Source organism: Artibeus jamaicensis, unplaced genomic scaffold (assembly GCF_021234435.1).
Source record: "Artibeus jamaicensis isolate MK-2021 breed Jamaican fruit bat unplaced genomic scaffold, CSHL_Jam_final contig_471, whole genome shotgun sequence".
Lineage (NCBI taxonomy): Eukaryota > Metazoa > Chordata > Mammalia > Chiroptera > Phyllostomidae > Artibeus > Artibeus jamaicensis.
Genome location: NW_026521850.1, coordinates 5628069 through 5643808, shown reverse-complemented (window position 1 = coordinate 5643808; position 15740 = coordinate 5628069). Strand labels below are relative to the sequence as shown.

General features: G+C 56.0%; 1 protein-coding gene across 9 annotated transcripts in view; it reads left to right on the top strand.

Annotated features, from left to right (window-relative positions):
• The window catches only part of SPTAN1 (spectrin alpha, non-erythrocytic 1), a 57177-nt gene that overhangs the window by 32960 nt on the left and 8477 nt on the right, over positions 1–15740 (top strand). For 5 of the 9 annotated variants that reach the window (XM_053667860.1, XM_053667856.1, XM_037150348.2 and 2 more), the window contains 18 exons: positions 1297–1344; positions 2022–2113; positions 2381–2525; positions 2612–2793; positions 4283–4382; positions 4546–4743; positions 4844–4990; positions 5670–5773; positions 5881–6043; positions 6387–6401; positions 8250–8381; positions 8543–8680; positions 9583–9687; positions 11484–11692; positions 12512–12632; positions 12853–12974; positions 13284–13416; positions 14985–15083. In XM_053667860.1, coding sequence (XP_053523835.1) covers positions 1297–1344; positions 2022–2113; positions 2381–2525; positions 2612–2793; positions 4283–4382; positions 4546–4743; positions 4844–4990; positions 5670–5773; positions 5881–6043; positions 6387–6401; positions 8250–8381; positions 8543–8680; positions 9583–9687; positions 11484–11692; positions 12512–12632; positions 12853–12974; positions 13284–13416; positions 14985–15083 — 2253 coding nt within the window. The remainder of the gene's footprint in view (positions 1–1296; positions 1345–2021; positions 2114–2380; positions 2526–2611; positions 2794–4282; positions 4383–4545; positions 4744–4843; positions 4991–5669; positions 5774–5880; positions 6044–6386; positions 6402–8249; positions 8382–8542; positions 8681–9582; positions 9688–11483; positions 11693–12511; positions 12633–12852; positions 12975–13283; positions 13417–14984; positions 15084–15740) is intronic. The other 4 variants (XM_053667858.1, XM_053667861.1, XM_053667863.1 and 1 more) reach the window with 2 other exon arrangements.

Sequence of the window (15740 nt, the reverse complement as noted above, 5' to 3'; positions counted from 1 at the left end):
TGGGTGTGAGCCCAGACAGATCCAGGGTGGCGCGTGACCAGGAGTACAGGGGAGAGGCTTTTTGGTAGGAAGTTCTTTTAACTGCGATTATAGAACTAGTTAACTGAGTCCTAGATGCTTAGCATCTTTCCTCCTGACCTGGCTCTTTCCTCCGGAACACGGCACTGAGTCATGGGCAGGCAAGTTCAGTAGAGCAGGTTTCCACGTCGTAAGAAGTGCATCTTGCTGAGATGTGACGGAGGCGTGAAAGCCTAAAATCCAGAAGCCTCCCGCCACCAGCCCTCCCAGTGGGTGTCGGCGGGCCTTGGCGAGGGGTTGTGCTCCGGCCTTCTACGCCTCCGCCTGTTCCATCCACTCAGTTGGTGCCAAACGGGGGAGGTTGCACTTTTCTTTTAATTCCACTTTTTTCAGTCTTAATTCTTACATAGCAAAATATGACCTCATCTGTCCGACCTCCTGGCAGAGTTTTCTGGTGCCAAGTACTCTTTCAGAAACATATTTCGGGTGGCTTTCCAGCAGCGGTGCCTCCTATTTCAGAAAAGGGCTGGAGACAGCGGGCGTCAGCCTTCTGTGTCCTGTGCACCTACACTGATCGAAAACATCACCTGGCTGTGCCAGGAGCGTTTGGGAGCCTGACGCCCCTCCCTCCAAGCCTGTACTTGCCCCCCCTTGCCTTACGTCCTCTGAGCTGATGGGCATTACGATGCCCAGGGATTTTTCTTTGAGATGAAACTAGGCAGGCTCTGACATCCCGAGAGACCAGTGACTACACTGGCAAGAAGGAAGCTAGTTCATTGTTTCACTTTCCTTTCCTTCTGGTAAGGCTGTTGCCCTTCTGTCGAGGGGCCCCTGTTAAAGAGGACAGCAACCCAGTAATCACAGGTAGAAACTAAGTCATTGGTCTGCTTGGCTGTGGGATGGTTTCAGCTGCCAGCAGTTGTTACCATGGACGAGGTTTCTGAACTGGTCTGTAGTTCAGGGTAAGAGGACACTTAGTAGCCTTTAAGCTGTTTTTCTTCCAACTCGTTAATTGTGGTTTTCACCATTTTATTTTCACTGTTCATCAAGGAAAATTATTCATTGACTTGGGTCTGATTGCGCACCTGGGGTTTTTCTTGTGACTTTCCAGAGGTTGATGCTTTTATTAATAATACATCTGCTCGGAATTATAACAATAACCTTTTAAGATAATTTTGGTTAACAATTGGGAACTAATGAAGGCTACTTAAAGTGTTTGTCCCTTAATTGACAGACACTTGATTAGTCTTGCTTTTCTGCTTTCCTCCTCTACCTTAGTCTGCTCGCCTGATGGTTCACACCGTGGCCACCTTTAATTCCATCAAGGTAAGAAGCACAGCCAGCGGCCCCGCCTCCCTGGCCTCCGTCACAGGCTCCTCTCCCACCTGTATGGAACTCTCATCCTCCGTAGTGTGTGTGAGCTGTAGCACGTGTTGCTCTCCTGGTTCTCACTCTCTTTGTGCATCAAGGTTGACACCTCCGGCCACACACTGGCCAGGTCTTGCCAGAGTTAGCCTGTCCCCCCCCCCATAGGTTCCGGCAGGGCTGGCAGCTGCGAGGAAGGCAGTGGCTGCCCCTCTTGTCCCCTCCCAGGAGAGGCTGGGCCATGCTTTCTGGAGCTGCGGCAGCTACTCTCTGGCATACAAGGTCCATGGTGCTTCTCGGGCCTGGTGGCCGAGCAGTGGGCTCTGGGATCTGTCTGCTAGGCAGTCGTTGATGAAGCATTTGCTTTGTGGTGGGCACCAGGCTATGAGCCGAGAGTGAGGGTGAGTCAGGTGGCATGCGCACGCCGTCGGATGTGGCTCTAGCTCTGGCGAGGTCTGACCGCCCACACTTAGGCTGTGGTTGTATACGAGTGTGTTCACCTTGGAAGACTGGAAACAGAACAACGTCTGTGTCCCAGCCTCTCCTTTTAAGTGAAACCCCCATTTCATTGGCCCTTTCCCCGGAACCTGGGGAGGGCCCGACGGAGGAGGGGCTGACGCAGTGCTGTCCTCCCACAGGAGCTGAACGAGCGGTGGCGGTCCCTGCAGCAGCTGGCAGAGGAGCGGAGCCAGCTCCTGGGCAGCGCCCACGAGGTGCAGAGGTTCCACAGGTGAGGGCAATGCAGGCTGGAAGAGCGGGCGCTGAGAATGGCCCAAACACATCAGGGTAACAGCTGGTGCTCGCTGGTGTGTGTGCTGTGGCACCTGGGATACGTGTGGCACAGGTGGATGCCCGGCACGTGAACCTGTGTCTGTGGCTGGGAGCCGTTGGTGGTAACCCCCGACAGACGCACGATGCCAGTGGGAAATGTCTGCTCGTCCTGTCAGGAAGGCTGCTGTTCTCCATGTTTATTAACTTGAGTGTTTCTCGCCTGTAGAGATGCTGACGAAACCAAGGAGTGGATTGAAGAGAAGAATCAGGCTCTAAACACAGACAATTATGGCCACGACCTGGCCAGCGTCCAGGCGCTGCAGCGCAAGCACGAGGGCTTTGAGAGGGACCTGGCGGCCCTGGGCGACAAGGTGAGAACGTGCACAGTCCCCTCCTCCGCTTTTGCCCGGGTCAGAGCTCCCTTATTTCTCCCCTTCTCACCGCTGTCTTCCTCTAGGTGAATTCCCTTGGGGACACAGCCGAGCGCCTGATCCAGTCCCACCCGGAGTCAGCGGAGGACCTGCAGGAAAAATGCACTGAGTTAAACCAGGCCTGGAGCAGCCTGGGGAAGCGCGCAGACCAGCGCAAGGCCAAGCTGGGCGACTCCCACGACCTGCAGCGCTTCCTGAGCGACTTCCGGTAACCGCACCGCCCACCAGCTCTGGGGCCCAGGACCTGCCGGTGGTCATTTTCATTCAGGGAGCAGAAGGCCTGAAAGATGAGAAGCCTCTTGCTCAGCCGTGTGTGCGCACACACGTTCCCTCCCCCGCCAAGTGGTAGTTCTTCCTTAGACGTATTTTTCACTCACTGTGGATATACTTCAGTCTTTCCCATGTATGTTTTTTATTTAAAATTTTTAAGTTTACAGAGAAACGGAAAGATTAAACAGGGATCACGATCCCTGACACTCCTCACCGTTCACGTTTAGTCCCTGGTTAACTGTTGGGACATTGGCTTCATCTCCGAGTCTGTGCTGCTGGTCCCCCCGCAGCCTGCAGCTCCGAACAACAAAGACTTTCTACGTAGCTGCATTTCCATCACCTCCCCTCAGAAATCCAACACGGACACAGCAGGGTTTAATTTGGGGTTCATAGTTAGGTTTTTTCCACTTGTCTCAAATGGCTGCGTGAGGCAGGTTTAGTTTTCGGCACACGGTCCAGCTGAGTGCTGCTGTCTGTGTTTGGCAGTCCGGCCTCCTTGATCTAGAACAGGATCCCTCTGCCCTCGGTGTCATGGCACCGCCGTTCTTTCAGAGCCCAGGCCCGTCATCTGGTAGCAGGTCCCGTGCCCTGGGACCGCAGTTGTCTTCGGGCTGCAGAGCTTTCCACCGGAGGGGCGACTCGGGCCTTGTTGAATAGGGCCGTTCAGCATGGGTGTTTCTGCCTTCATGTTGGTGCCCACCGTGTGCTCACACGCTCCTGTCCTGTGTGCGTGTGCCCATCAGGGGCGTGTCCCCCCGGATGGGGGCAGGCAGGTGCGCGCCTCACCCTCACAGGCCTCAGGTGGGAGGTCCCAAACCAGACAGTCATCTGAAAGTGGAGAGTTCGGCGGCGTTTAGTGTATTCATGGTGTCAGACACCCACCCCTCTCTTGTTTTGACTACTCGGCACCACCCTAGAACACCCTGTACCCCGTTCTCCGCTCCCCTCTGAACCTGCTTTATGTCTCTGGATTTGCCTGTTTTCTGGGTGTGTTTATACACAAAGAAGTATGTGGCATGTGGCCTCATGTTGATTTTTGTGCCCCTGTATGTGCCCATCTGTAAGAAGCTGGACCACATGCGTGGGCCTCGGACTTTTGAGGCTGAAGCCTAAAGGAGGGCGTTTTTGCCCGAAGGTGCAGTCGTGGTTCATTTAACCACAGCTGGTGTCTCATTTGGAGCCTGTTACTCTGTAGGGTGGCAAGGTCTTGGTTATACACCTGTTCGTTTTTCCTCTGAGGAATTCCTGACTTTTTAAGTACGTCAGTCTGAATAAGAGGCTTTGAAATAACTGCCTCCTTCTCTGGATGGACTAGATTCACCCCAGTAGCCTTTGGGACAAGAATTCTGTCGTTCTGTCTTTTCCTGGGCAGGGAGCCTACTTGCCACACAACATAATGACTGTGCCTCTGTGGGTCTGGCTTCCAGGGACCTCATGTCCTGGATCAATGGGATCCGTGGGTTGGTGTCCTCGGACGAGCTAGCCAAGGACGTCACCGGAGCGGAGGCTTTGCTGGAACGACACCAGGTGCGCAGACTGCCTGCGGAGCAGCAGAAACTCGGTCGCTCCGCTGGGCCGGGAAGGCTGCATTGTCGGTCCCCTCCCCCATCACCCTCTGTCGCGAGTTGGTGGTTGTCGCTGGAGTGGGCATCCTCTGCCAGTCACCTAATCTCTCTCCTCCTCTTGGCAGGAGCACCGGACAGAAATTGATGCCAGGGCTGGCACTTTCCAGGCATTCGAGCAGTTTGGGCAGCAGCTGTTGGCCCACGGGCACTATGCCAGCTCAGAGATCAAGGAGAAACTCGATATTCTAGATCAGGAGCGTGCCGACCTGGAGAAGGCCTGGGTGCAGCGCAGGATGATGCTGGACCAGTGCCTCGAGCTGCAGGTACATGTGCTGGACAGTAGCTTCCCGCCGGCCGCAGAGTTTCTGACCAGGTGTTCCGCTCCCAAAGGCCCCGTCTTCTCACCTGTCTCGCCTTCTTTAGCTGTTCCATCGGGACTGTGAGCAAGCAGAGAACTGGATGGCTGCCCGGGAGGCCTTCTTGAACACAGAAGACAAAGGGGACTCACTGGACAGTGTGGAGGCCCTCATCAAAAAGCATGAGGACTTTGACAAAGCCATTAATGTCCAGGTGAGGCCCGCGCACCTGGGAGTCTGAACTGTATTTTCCCGATTGCCATCTTCTCAGGTGGCTTTTTCTTCTTCTCTCCATTAACAAGTAGAATAAAACGCAGTTATTGACGTGATTAAGCCAGCCGAGAGCTCTCGTGGCTTCCTTAAAGCGCAGTGTGGGACACTGACCCCAGAAAGGAAACAGCGTGGTCCCTGCCACAGCTCTCGAAAGTTCTGTGCGGTCCAGGGAGAACGAGTCACAGAAGGGATTTCGTTAGCTTTACAGTCAGTCCTGAGGGTTCAAAGATGGGGGGGGCCAGTCAGGAAGGGGACGCACTACCAGAAGTCGAAGAGATGGGACACCACTCTTGGGTATAGAAACTGCTCTGTGGAAAACCGGCCCCGCTCCCGTGAGCCTAGTTCTGTGCACGGCCTGTGCTGGTGTCCTAGCCCCTGCGTCCCCAGGGTGCCCCGGAGTCGTCTTGAGTTGAACTCTGCTCTAGTAATGATTGAAATCAAGCTTTCTTTTGGCTTTTTGCACTCCCGCTTCTAAAGTGTCGGTGTATTCCGATCCTGCCAACCTGCTAGTTCTCAGCCACCCAAAATAACCGCTCTCTGCGGCAGTCCGCAGAGTGGCAGTCTGCGGCGGGCGGTGCCGCCTCGCCCTCCTTGCCCTCACGCCTCCCGCTCACCCGCAGGAGGAGAAGATCGCCGCTCTGCAGTCCTTTGCTGACCAGCTCATCGCTGCCGGCCACTATGCCAAAGGCGACATTTCTAGCCGGCGCAATGAGGTTTTGGACAGGTGAGTGTTCTGCGGTGCTGACAGACCCCGCCACACCTGTGGGAGAGCCCTGGCCAGTCCCGTTGGAGGGGCGTTTGTTCACTTTGGTCTCTGTTTCCCTTGCTTAGGTGGCGACGTCTTAAAGCCCAGATGATTGAGAAAAGGTCCAAGCTGGGAGAATCACAGACCCTTCAGCAGTTCAGCCGGGACGTGGATGAGATCGAGGCTTGGATCAGCGAAAAACTGCAGACCGCAAGTGACGAGTCCTATAAGGACCCTACCAACATCCAGGTGAGCTGAACGGGTGGGCTGCTGCCCCCCGAGCGGCTGGTGGCCTTGAGCAGCTTGTGTTAAATACATCTGTAAAGGGGGCGCAGCTATCACCCAATTTCCTGGTGAAGCCAGTGAAAATGTTCTGCGTAAGTTGGGCTGGTGGGAAGGTCCCAGAGCTGCTCGGTCCCCATGGAAACCGTCGGTGTCTGCTGTCAGGGGCCGCACACAGCACCCTTCCGTTCACTGTCCCCGCGTGCGGGGCTTCCCAGGGGAAGTAGGACAGCGACATGAGTTTGTGTAATAGCTGACTGTGTGTTCACATCGGTGCACTGAACTCTTGTTATCTCAATCTGTTTTGTAGCTTTCCAAGCTGCTGGTAAGTTTCGTGTTCTGTAAAAGTTTTGGTTAAACGAGCTCCAGTGTTTGTGCTCCTCTGTGTAGACTCGTGATTGTGGTCACACGCAGTCTGCTGGTGTCTCTCCATCCACCTCCATCTCTAACCGTCCATCACACTCCATCCAGCTGTCCCTGTGGGATGCGGCTTTCTCTGTCGTCCTTACCCTGCAGCCCTTCATCCCTCGTGCCCTCGGTTCTTCACGTGGGCACGTTCTGTGTGCTGTTTGATTTGAGGGGCAGTAATTGACTGCTTGCTGTCTAGAGGTGTATCTTCTAAAGATGGTGTTTACTCAATATTCTTAGAGGTGGGGAAGGGAGGGAGAAAGAAGAAGAGAATCATCAATGTGTGAGCGATACATTGATCGGTTGCCTCTCACATGCCCCCTACTGGGGACCTGGCCCACAACCCAGGTTATGTGCCCTGACTGGGAATTGAACCGGTGACCTTTTGGTTCACAGTCCAGCACTCAGTCCACTGAGCCACACCAGCTAGGGCGAGATGCTTCTTTGAGAAAATGAAACCGCTTTTTCTGTGTAAACACAGGCTCCTGACCTTTGGTGGCCTGGGGCAGGGGGTCTTGCAGAGCGTGAGAATTTCATGCTGGTCACAGGGGAGGAGGAGCAAGAGTCCCACAGAGAGGTGGCTGGTCTGCTCCCCAACCTAAGAGGAGCCGGGGCAAAGCGCTGAGAAAGACGGGAAGCACTAGTGAACGGGGCTTTTCCGTGCAGGTGTGTCCAGGAGTTGCCTGAACACACAAAGGAAGGAAGAGAACAGGTGGGGTCAAACCAAAGAGTGATCGGACCAAGAAGAAGAGTAGATTGGGCTTCGGCAAGATCCGTGGGCATTTGAGACCTCTTCTTGCTGTAGCTCTTGTTCAAGAGCGTAGGGGCCGGGCCCCGGCAGGGACACGCGGGGCCAGGCTGCGGTCTGCAGCCTGGTGGCTCCGTCCTTGGACAGTTGCTGCCCCTGAAATGAAACACTTGCTGCAGGGTCCTCCCCAGCTACACTGCTTTTTTTTTTTTCCTTTTAGTTCTTTCTTCCCCAAATAACATTCTCCCCTAAGACCCTGCATTTCTCACCCAGAATCGTGCCGCAGCTGCGTCCTTGCACTTGTCTCGTGTTCCCTTGCCTCCCTTCCTCTGTGGACCCCTAGAAACACTGCCAGCTCCCCGCACCAGGAGCCCACCACTCTCCTGGCCCCCCTTTGTCTTAACAAAGAGAAGTCCCTACCCAGACTGAAGCCTGGGTTTTGGCGGAACCCGGGGGTTTTGGTAATGGCAGATAGGAAGTGAGAAGCCAGCCAGGCCCCGGCCTGCAGCCGCTGTGGGCCCCTCCACTGTCACGGACAGCCGGCCTGACCACCACACGCTGCTGCGTGGGGTTGCTGCCTCGGACGAGGAGAGGGGTTCGCGTGTACGTTGTTGCTAGAGCCACTGTCCGCCAAGAAGGCCGTGGATGGAAAGTAGACACACAAGTAGATTCAGAACTGCGGTTGGCCGTTGCGGTCTTCTGAAAGGCATTAGGAAGTGTTTTAATTCCAAGGTTTCACTCCCAAATAGCCAGTCCTGCTAATTTAAGAGTCAACCCAGTTTACCTGTTCCTGAGCTGGTGCATTTCCTTCCTATTTGCCCAGCCCTTCCGCTGAACCCCCAGCAGGTTGACCCCACGGTAGTCACACAGTACCGTGGTTGCATCTCTAAAAAAAATGCTGAGCCTCGCCCCAGATCTTTAAGTTCGCTACACTCCCTTCTGAGAATCCCTTCTCCCCGGGAAGCTGTCAAGTGCGGGACCAGATTTTGAAAAGTGGGTTTTTTTTTCTGTTTTTAGAGCAAGCACCAAAAGCACCAGGCCTTCGAAGCAGAGCTGCACGCTAATGCCGACCGCATCCGCGGCGTCATCGACACGGGCAACTCCCTGATTGAGCGCGGTGCCTGCGCCGGCAGCGAGGACGCTGTGAAGGTGGGTCCCCGGCTCCGCATGGCCCCACAACTCAGGGCGGCAGCGGGGGCAGATCAGTGGCTTCACCTGCGCGCAGTCGGGGATGCGAGCGGGAGTGGCTGCTCTGAGCGTCTCCATTCCTCGCGATTTCCCTGTCTCTGAGGCTCCCGTCTCTCCCCCAGGCCCGGCTGGCGGCCTTAGCCGACCAGTGGCAGTTCCTGGTGCAGAAGTCCGCTGAGAAGAGCCAGAAACTGAAAGAAGCCAACAAGCAGCAGAACTTCAACACTGGAATCAAGGACTTTGACTTCTGGCTCTCCGAGGTAACGTCAAGAAGGTCTCCCCTCCCGTGGTCTGAAGGTGTCTAGTCACTGGGGGTGAGAGGTCTGTCCGCGACCCTGAAACGGGGGAGAGTCGGGCCCTCCCGACGTACCTCTTAGCGGAAGTCTTCGTTACTGGATGTGAGCCGCGCGCCTTACGCAACTCGGGGGGAGGGGGAAGGAATGTTTGGAGAAGAGTGAGTATATTTTTGCTGGCTTTGGCCTCACTCCTTCAGAGGGAGCACAGGTAGAAACCAAAAGAGCAGTGAGTCAGGAAGCCAGTCAGCAGTGCGTGCTCCGTACTCGGTGGGAGGGTGCAGAGAGGAGAGAGGGGGACTTTTGGAGCCCAGAGCCCCGCTCATCTCGTCCATACACAATTCGTGAATGTCCGTGTAGCTGTATTTTTTATGTATAGCTGGGCTCACGGGGTGCTTTTCGTTAGCATGTACCAGGAGTGGTACCCCCAAGTCACCAGACGTCCCTCCTGCTCATTCGAATGTCCGTGCAGGTCCGGGTAGCGTGCGTTAGCCATGCTGTCCCAGATCCAGTCCTGCGGGGGGACATTCAGGGCTTCCGGTCAGTGGTGTTCCACGCTGCCAGGTCTTCCCCTAGCAGCATTTCCTTCACGCGGGATTGCTCCGTGTTTTGCCATCCACCCATCTTGAAGGCTCCGTGACCCTGCCTTTCGCTGTAGCGTTTAAGTTCCCGGTGCTTGAGCTGTTGGTTGACCGAAACGGGGAGCACCGCAGCTGTGCGGGCCGAGCCGGGTGAGCAGGCTCAGCAGCGACTTGTGGAGAGGAGCGCGCAGCCTCCTAACTAAGCCTGGGGAAGCAGCTGGGCGGCTGGATGTTCCAGGACCCTCGCATGCACTGTACGGTAGCCTTTCCCTTTGGTTCCGCCGCCAGGTGGAGGCCCTTCTGGCATCCGAGGATTACGGCAAAGACCTGGCTTCTGTGAACAACTTGCTGAAGAAACATCAACTGCTGGAGGCGGATATATCTGCCCACGAGGTGAGCAGAGGGAGAGGGGCGGCCAGGCCAGCGTCGGGACGCGGCTGTGCACTTGGGAGAGGAGAGGGGTGTCCGTCACTCAGAGCGGGGGTCTCAAACACTGTAGTCTTGGGAGCACTTCAAAGTGGTCACTGAGGGGCCGGCCATCGTGTGGGCTCTGTTTATCTATATTCTCCACTGTTACAAGGAAGTCAATTTTAGAAGTTAAATTTTACAAATCAACATCAGCGTGTTACATACTGTCACGTAACTCTCGAAATGGCAAGTGTACAGAGGTGGAAAACAAGCGAGCAGTTGCCGGGGGTCGGGCTGGAACAGCGCCCGGGGCTTGATTTCAGGGCTGATCACACAGGTCCACACGTAGGGTTGCGAGGCACGCTCCTGGAGGCACACACAAGTGACCGCACGTGAGAAAGGGCGGGGCCGATAGGGCCTGTGCAGTGTCAGCACAGTCGCTGGTTTGGGTCCTGTGTCCTGAAAGGTGTGGCAGTTGGGGACCTGGCAGGAGCGCACACAGGGCCTGTGCTGTTTGTGCCGCTTCTTGTGAGTCTATAAGTTGATCGATCCCCTTAAAATAGTAATAAACCCATTAGGAGTTAACATATATAACATTTTTATGGGTTATAACTAAATTTTTCCAAAAACTAAAAGAAAGCAGTAAGAGTGGCATTGGCCATAGCTTTGCAAATCTCTCCAGTGTCCAGCTCCTAGAAGCCGGCTGGCCTCTCCTGGCTGCCTCCGGCCCCAGCTGTGGTTTCGCGCCGTCCACCTGGAGCCGTGCACGGGTGGTCTGGTGGGGGGGGTTCCCGTCAAGTCGTTGGTGTGGCCGTTCAACTCTGCACCACACTTAGTCAGTGGTTGTTCCCTAAAGGTCAGTTGCAAAGTGGACACTGGAGCCCTGTCAGGCAGTTTTTTATACTGTTTTCTGTTAAAATCTGCTGGTCCATGTTGGACTTGGAGGGGCTCTTTACCCCATCCACGCGTGAGGTTATGGCACCACTGGGAAGAGGCTGGTGGTTCACTGAGTTACTAGATCTTCTGCGTGCGGGCAGCTTCCGTCACATCTTCGAGTGAGTTAACGTCACAGCCTCCACACAGAAGTCGTTCCCTGCGCTGTCCGGCTCACGGAGGGAGGCAGACATTTCCCAAAGTCCTGGTTTTCTCATGAAATTGGAATTTTATCATTGGCCAAAAAGTCAGTTTTCCTCAAAGTGGCAGGTTTATACCCTTTTTAGTGCCCGACACAGTATTTGTCAGATCCCCAAGTTCGAATGAGCGGTCGGTCTGCTGGTGGTCCTTTCGGGTAAACGGTGGTCCCAGAAGAGGTGTCTTGTCGAGCTCACGCCGCGTGTTCTCGTGCGCTTCCACCATCTCACCCGGGATATCGAACAGTGGGGGGCGCTCCGAGACGGACATTCAGGGCAATTGACAGTTCCTGCTGCTTTGTAAAGGGTGTTGGCGAGGTAGCGTTTTTACCATGAGTGCAGGGCAGCGGAGAGTCGGTTTCTGTCCTAAAATGTGCACTGCGGTTCTAGTGGCCTAGAGCTAAGGCTTCAGGGCACGAGCGTGCGTACAGCCCACCCCCCCCACGCCCCCCACCCCCACATAGCTGTTGCTGTTGCCCCGTGGGTGCACGGTTGGTTTTGGCCTTGAAGAGGCCCGAGGTGCACACACGACACACCCAGTACATCTTTAGCCGACTCGTCAGGAAGGGGCACTTCCTGAGCTCTCCCTTACAAGCAGGTGCTCACGGAGACCCAGGTTTCTGACCCCTCCCATTCTGTCCCCTACCCCAGGATCGCCTGAAGGACCTGAACAGCCAGGCGGACAGCCTGATGACCAGCAGTGCCTTCGACACCTCCCAAGTGAAGGACAAGCGGGACACCATCAACGGTCGTTTCCAGAAGATCAAGAACATGGCGGCCTCCCGGCGAGCCAAGCTGAACGAGTCCCATCGCCTGCACCAGTTCTTCCGGGACATGGACGACGAGGAGTCCTGGATCAAGTAGGTGCTCCTGGGATGTCATGCACTGGGACACTGGGACACCCCTCAAGCCTTCAGCAGCAGTCAGAACCCCAGGGCTGAGTGAGAGTCGAGGTCCGGGTCTCTCCTGGACGGTGGTGGTAAGACAGGGGAGTGTGGCAGCAAGGGCATGGCCTCAGCAGCCACTTCTGTGCAGGTCCTGGCTCCATCCAGCACACTCACTGTGGAATGCCTCAATTCCTTCTCTGGATGTCCGGGTGTGCAGTGATACTACATTTCAGTGACGGCCTCTGAAATGTAGTGATTGATGCGCGATGGTTGCACTAGACCCTGCTTGCACCCTGCCCTGAGATCCCTGGGGAAGTTAGTGAGCTCCTACCTGGAAAAGACAGTCTGTTCTCTTCTGGGGAAGATCGATACTGGAAGGAAGGGGAGGAGTTTGTTTTTAATCCTCTCTCCAAAACTTTAGTCTACCTTTTCTAGTTTGTGTAGCATACAAACAGTCCAATCTAAAGTGGGGGAAATCTCTTAATTCCTCACTTAAAAAAGGTTACATCGGTGTCTCTCTCATTCTGGGTGTGATACATGCCCATTTGGAGAAGTGGGTCAAAGGGCAGTGCCACGGCACAGACCGCATGGACACAGCGCGTGCTCCTACACACGTGCTCAGACTCTGTTCGTCTGGGACACAGACTTCTGGTTTCCCGAAGATGGACCAGTTTTTCTGGACAGAGGGGTGGATGTCAGCAAAGGGCGTCACGAGGGCCATGGCTCTCGGCAGTTCTGCCCGGACACCGCCAGTTGTGGTATAGGCACTGACTGCCTGCCTGCATCACGCAGGGAGAAGAAGCTGCTGGTGAGCTCTGAGGACTATGGCCGAGACCTAACGGGCGTTCAGAACCTGCGGAAGAAGCACAAGCGGCTGGAGGCCGAGCTGGCTGCTCACGAGCCTGCGATTCAGGTGAGGCCTCCCCTGGCGGAGAGGGCGGCGGTGGGGTGGGCGCCGGTGACACGCGGAGCAGTCCTTTGCTCTGCTTCACGTCACTGAAGCCTCTCAGTGTCTGTGACTTCCTCGTCCCAAACTGGGAAGAAGTTCTGGATTTGGTGCTGAGGCCTTTTCCTGGAAGCAGCTAGAAGCTTGTCTAAAAACGGCTGTTAACCTGCCTGTTCTCGCCTGTCAGGGCGTCCTAGACACTGGGAAGAAGCTGTCTGACGACAACACCATCGGGAAGGAGGAGATTCAGCAGCGCCTGGCACAGTTCGTGGAGCACTGGAAGGAGCTGAAGCAGCTGGCGGCCGCCCGGTGAGCGGCGGGGGGAGATGCTCTGGGCCCTCCTGCTGCCCCCTGGACCCTGTCCCTGGGTGTGCAGGGTCCGCCGCTTGCTTGCTCTCCAGAGCCCCCCCTTAAAGCCCCTGGCGAGCTGGTTCTGTTACGAGAACCTGGCCCAGCAAGCGGCCCCAGAGTTGCCCGTTCCGCCAGCTCTGTCTTTGTGTTAGGCAGGAGGCTTCACCGAGCCGTTTACACCCACGTTTGGCGGTGTCTTCAAGCCCATGCATGCTCACAATCAGTTGGAAGAGGTCACAGCTGATTTTTTTTGTCTGTTGTGAATAGGGGCCAACGGCTAGAAGAATCCTTGGAATATCAGCAGTTCGTAGCCAATGTGGAAGAGGAAGAAGCTTGGATCAATGAGAAAATGACCCTGGTGGCCAGTGAAGATTATGGAGACACTCTGGCTGCCATCCAGGTCAGAGAACTGGGAGATGCCACCTGCCCCCTTTCTCAGCCCCTGCCTCTGGTCACCCGTTTCCCACTGGTTTACTGAGTGGCTGTGTTCTTCCCAGGGGGTTACAGTTTCAGCGGCCAAGGTCGAGTTGGTTGGCTTTTGCCCTCAATATCTTGCCCTAGAGGTGCCGTCCCTCTCCAGATGATTTCGGCCTGACTGTGGGCTTGGGCACTCTGCTGCTTTGCTGTGGCATTAGGGTTGTGACGCACGGGTGCCTGTATTGTCTTACAGTTCTGGAGCCCGGAAGTCTGAGAGCAAGGTGTAGACAGGTCCTTGCTCCCTGAAACTTCAAGGGGGGTGTCCTTCCTGGCCTCTTCCAGCTCCCAGTGGCCCTGGGTGGTCCTTGGCTGTGGCTGCGTCACTCCAGGCTCCGCATGTGTCTGTGTCCCGAATTCCGTTTGCTTCTAAGGACACAGACATGGGGTTCAGGCCCAGCCTTGTGACCCCATCTTTCCTCACTCTCCTGCAGAGGCCTCGGGTGCACATCCATGGGTGCCGGGGTCAGGACTTCATCACGCCATTTGCGGGCACACGATTCAGCACACAGCATACGTCCTGCACACGTTGGGTCACTTTGCTCTGTAACAACCCTAAAAATAGCAATCTCTCATGTCTCCCGGCTCTGTGAATTGGGGACCAGTCCGCCTGCTGCTCTTCCTCGGGCTCCCTCGTGGTTGCCCAGAGGCACAGAGGGCAGCCGGGCTGACATCCATGAGCACCACTCGGGCCGCCAGCCCCTCCACGGGGCCTCTCCTCTCCCAGGGGCCCGACCTGCCTGCCTTAGGCAGCATCACACGGTGCGGGTGGAACCTGCCTGGGGTCAGTGGGCCTAGTCTCAGACGTGACATGACGTCCTCACTGCCTTCTGTTGGTCAGAGTCGTCACAAAGCAGCCCAGGGTCACGGGCGGATGAGTAGACTCCCTTCTTGATAAGGAGGGGCAGCACATTATGCTAGAACATTCTGGAATGTGTGCCACCAGCTGCAGAAACAGTCTGCATTCCCAAGAATCGGGGCGGCCCCTGAGCCGTGCCCCCCACAGTGGGGACCCCGGGCAGCGCGTCAGGGTGGCGGAGCCAGCACTGAAACGGGTGAGGGAGTTCCCGCCTCTGCAGTTTGGGTCCTGGAAGCGTTGTCTCCAGTGCTTCCATGGTGCTCAAGAGGAGCCTGGGAAGGTCCCTAAGGACACGTGCTCAGGAGTGTCATCTGCCTCTGTGGCTCACTTCCTGTCCACTCTGGTTCCCTCTGGGAAGAGAGACTATTGTGCTGACTGCCAAGAGTTTGACCCCTTCAGAAAGACCATCCCTAGCGCCGCTCCCGAGGCCAGCGCCTTACCAGTTACTCTTGCTGCACCCTGGGTTTACCACCTGCAGAAGCGTCCGTTCATTTCTATGCCTGTCTGCCGTCTCAGTCCCCAGCTGGGCGGATGCCTGTGAGGGCCTGCACCTTCCAGGCCTGTTACCCTCCGTCCCGACCTGGCACACTGGTGCCTGGCAGGTGTTCAGTGCCCGCCCGCTGCCTCCCCTGCAGGGCTTGCTGAAGAAGCACGAAGCTTTCGAGACAGACTTCACTGTCCACAAGGACCGCGTGAATGACGTCTGCACCAACGGGCAGGACCTCGTTAAGAAGGTGAGCCTGGCCCGCCGGTGAGACCCCGGTTTCCAGGGCCGGGACACCCACATGCTGGCACCTCAGTTGTCCCCCGGCACTCACACCCAGGACAGTCACCAAGGCTTTGCACGGGGCCAGTAGCAGCACTAGGTCCGTGCTTCATAAAAGGGGGGCCCCAGGGTTGGCTGGCTAGTTTCTGCCTTCTGGAGCCAGTCAGTAAAGGTAGGGCGCAGCATGGACTTCTCTGCGCTGATGACGCACAGAGGGGTCCCCTATATGTTTCTTTGGTGGCACTGGTGTTAGAGCCCTTTGTGGAGATGGTGGGAAGTGCAGGTAAGAGAGTCCTAACCACCACCCCTCGGCCCCCACCTGAGACCACTGGTGCAGCCTTTTGCCCACCGTTTGGGCTTTTCCTGTGCACGCACTACCGCCCCAGACAAGACAGATGCCAGCCTCGTTGGGTCACAGTGCTCTGGTTGGGACTGGGCTGCTGCTCGGGACATTCAGATACGTTTTGAACCAAGAGTTAACAGGAGTGTCTGAGGCTTCCTGAGTTCGGTCGCCCCGTGTCAGAACATCTGCTGAACCATTTTCTGTTGTTCCCGCATGTGTAAAATAGCTGTTCTTCAGCTGTATAGTATTTTTTCTCCAGGGCATTTAAGCTTCTTCCAGTTT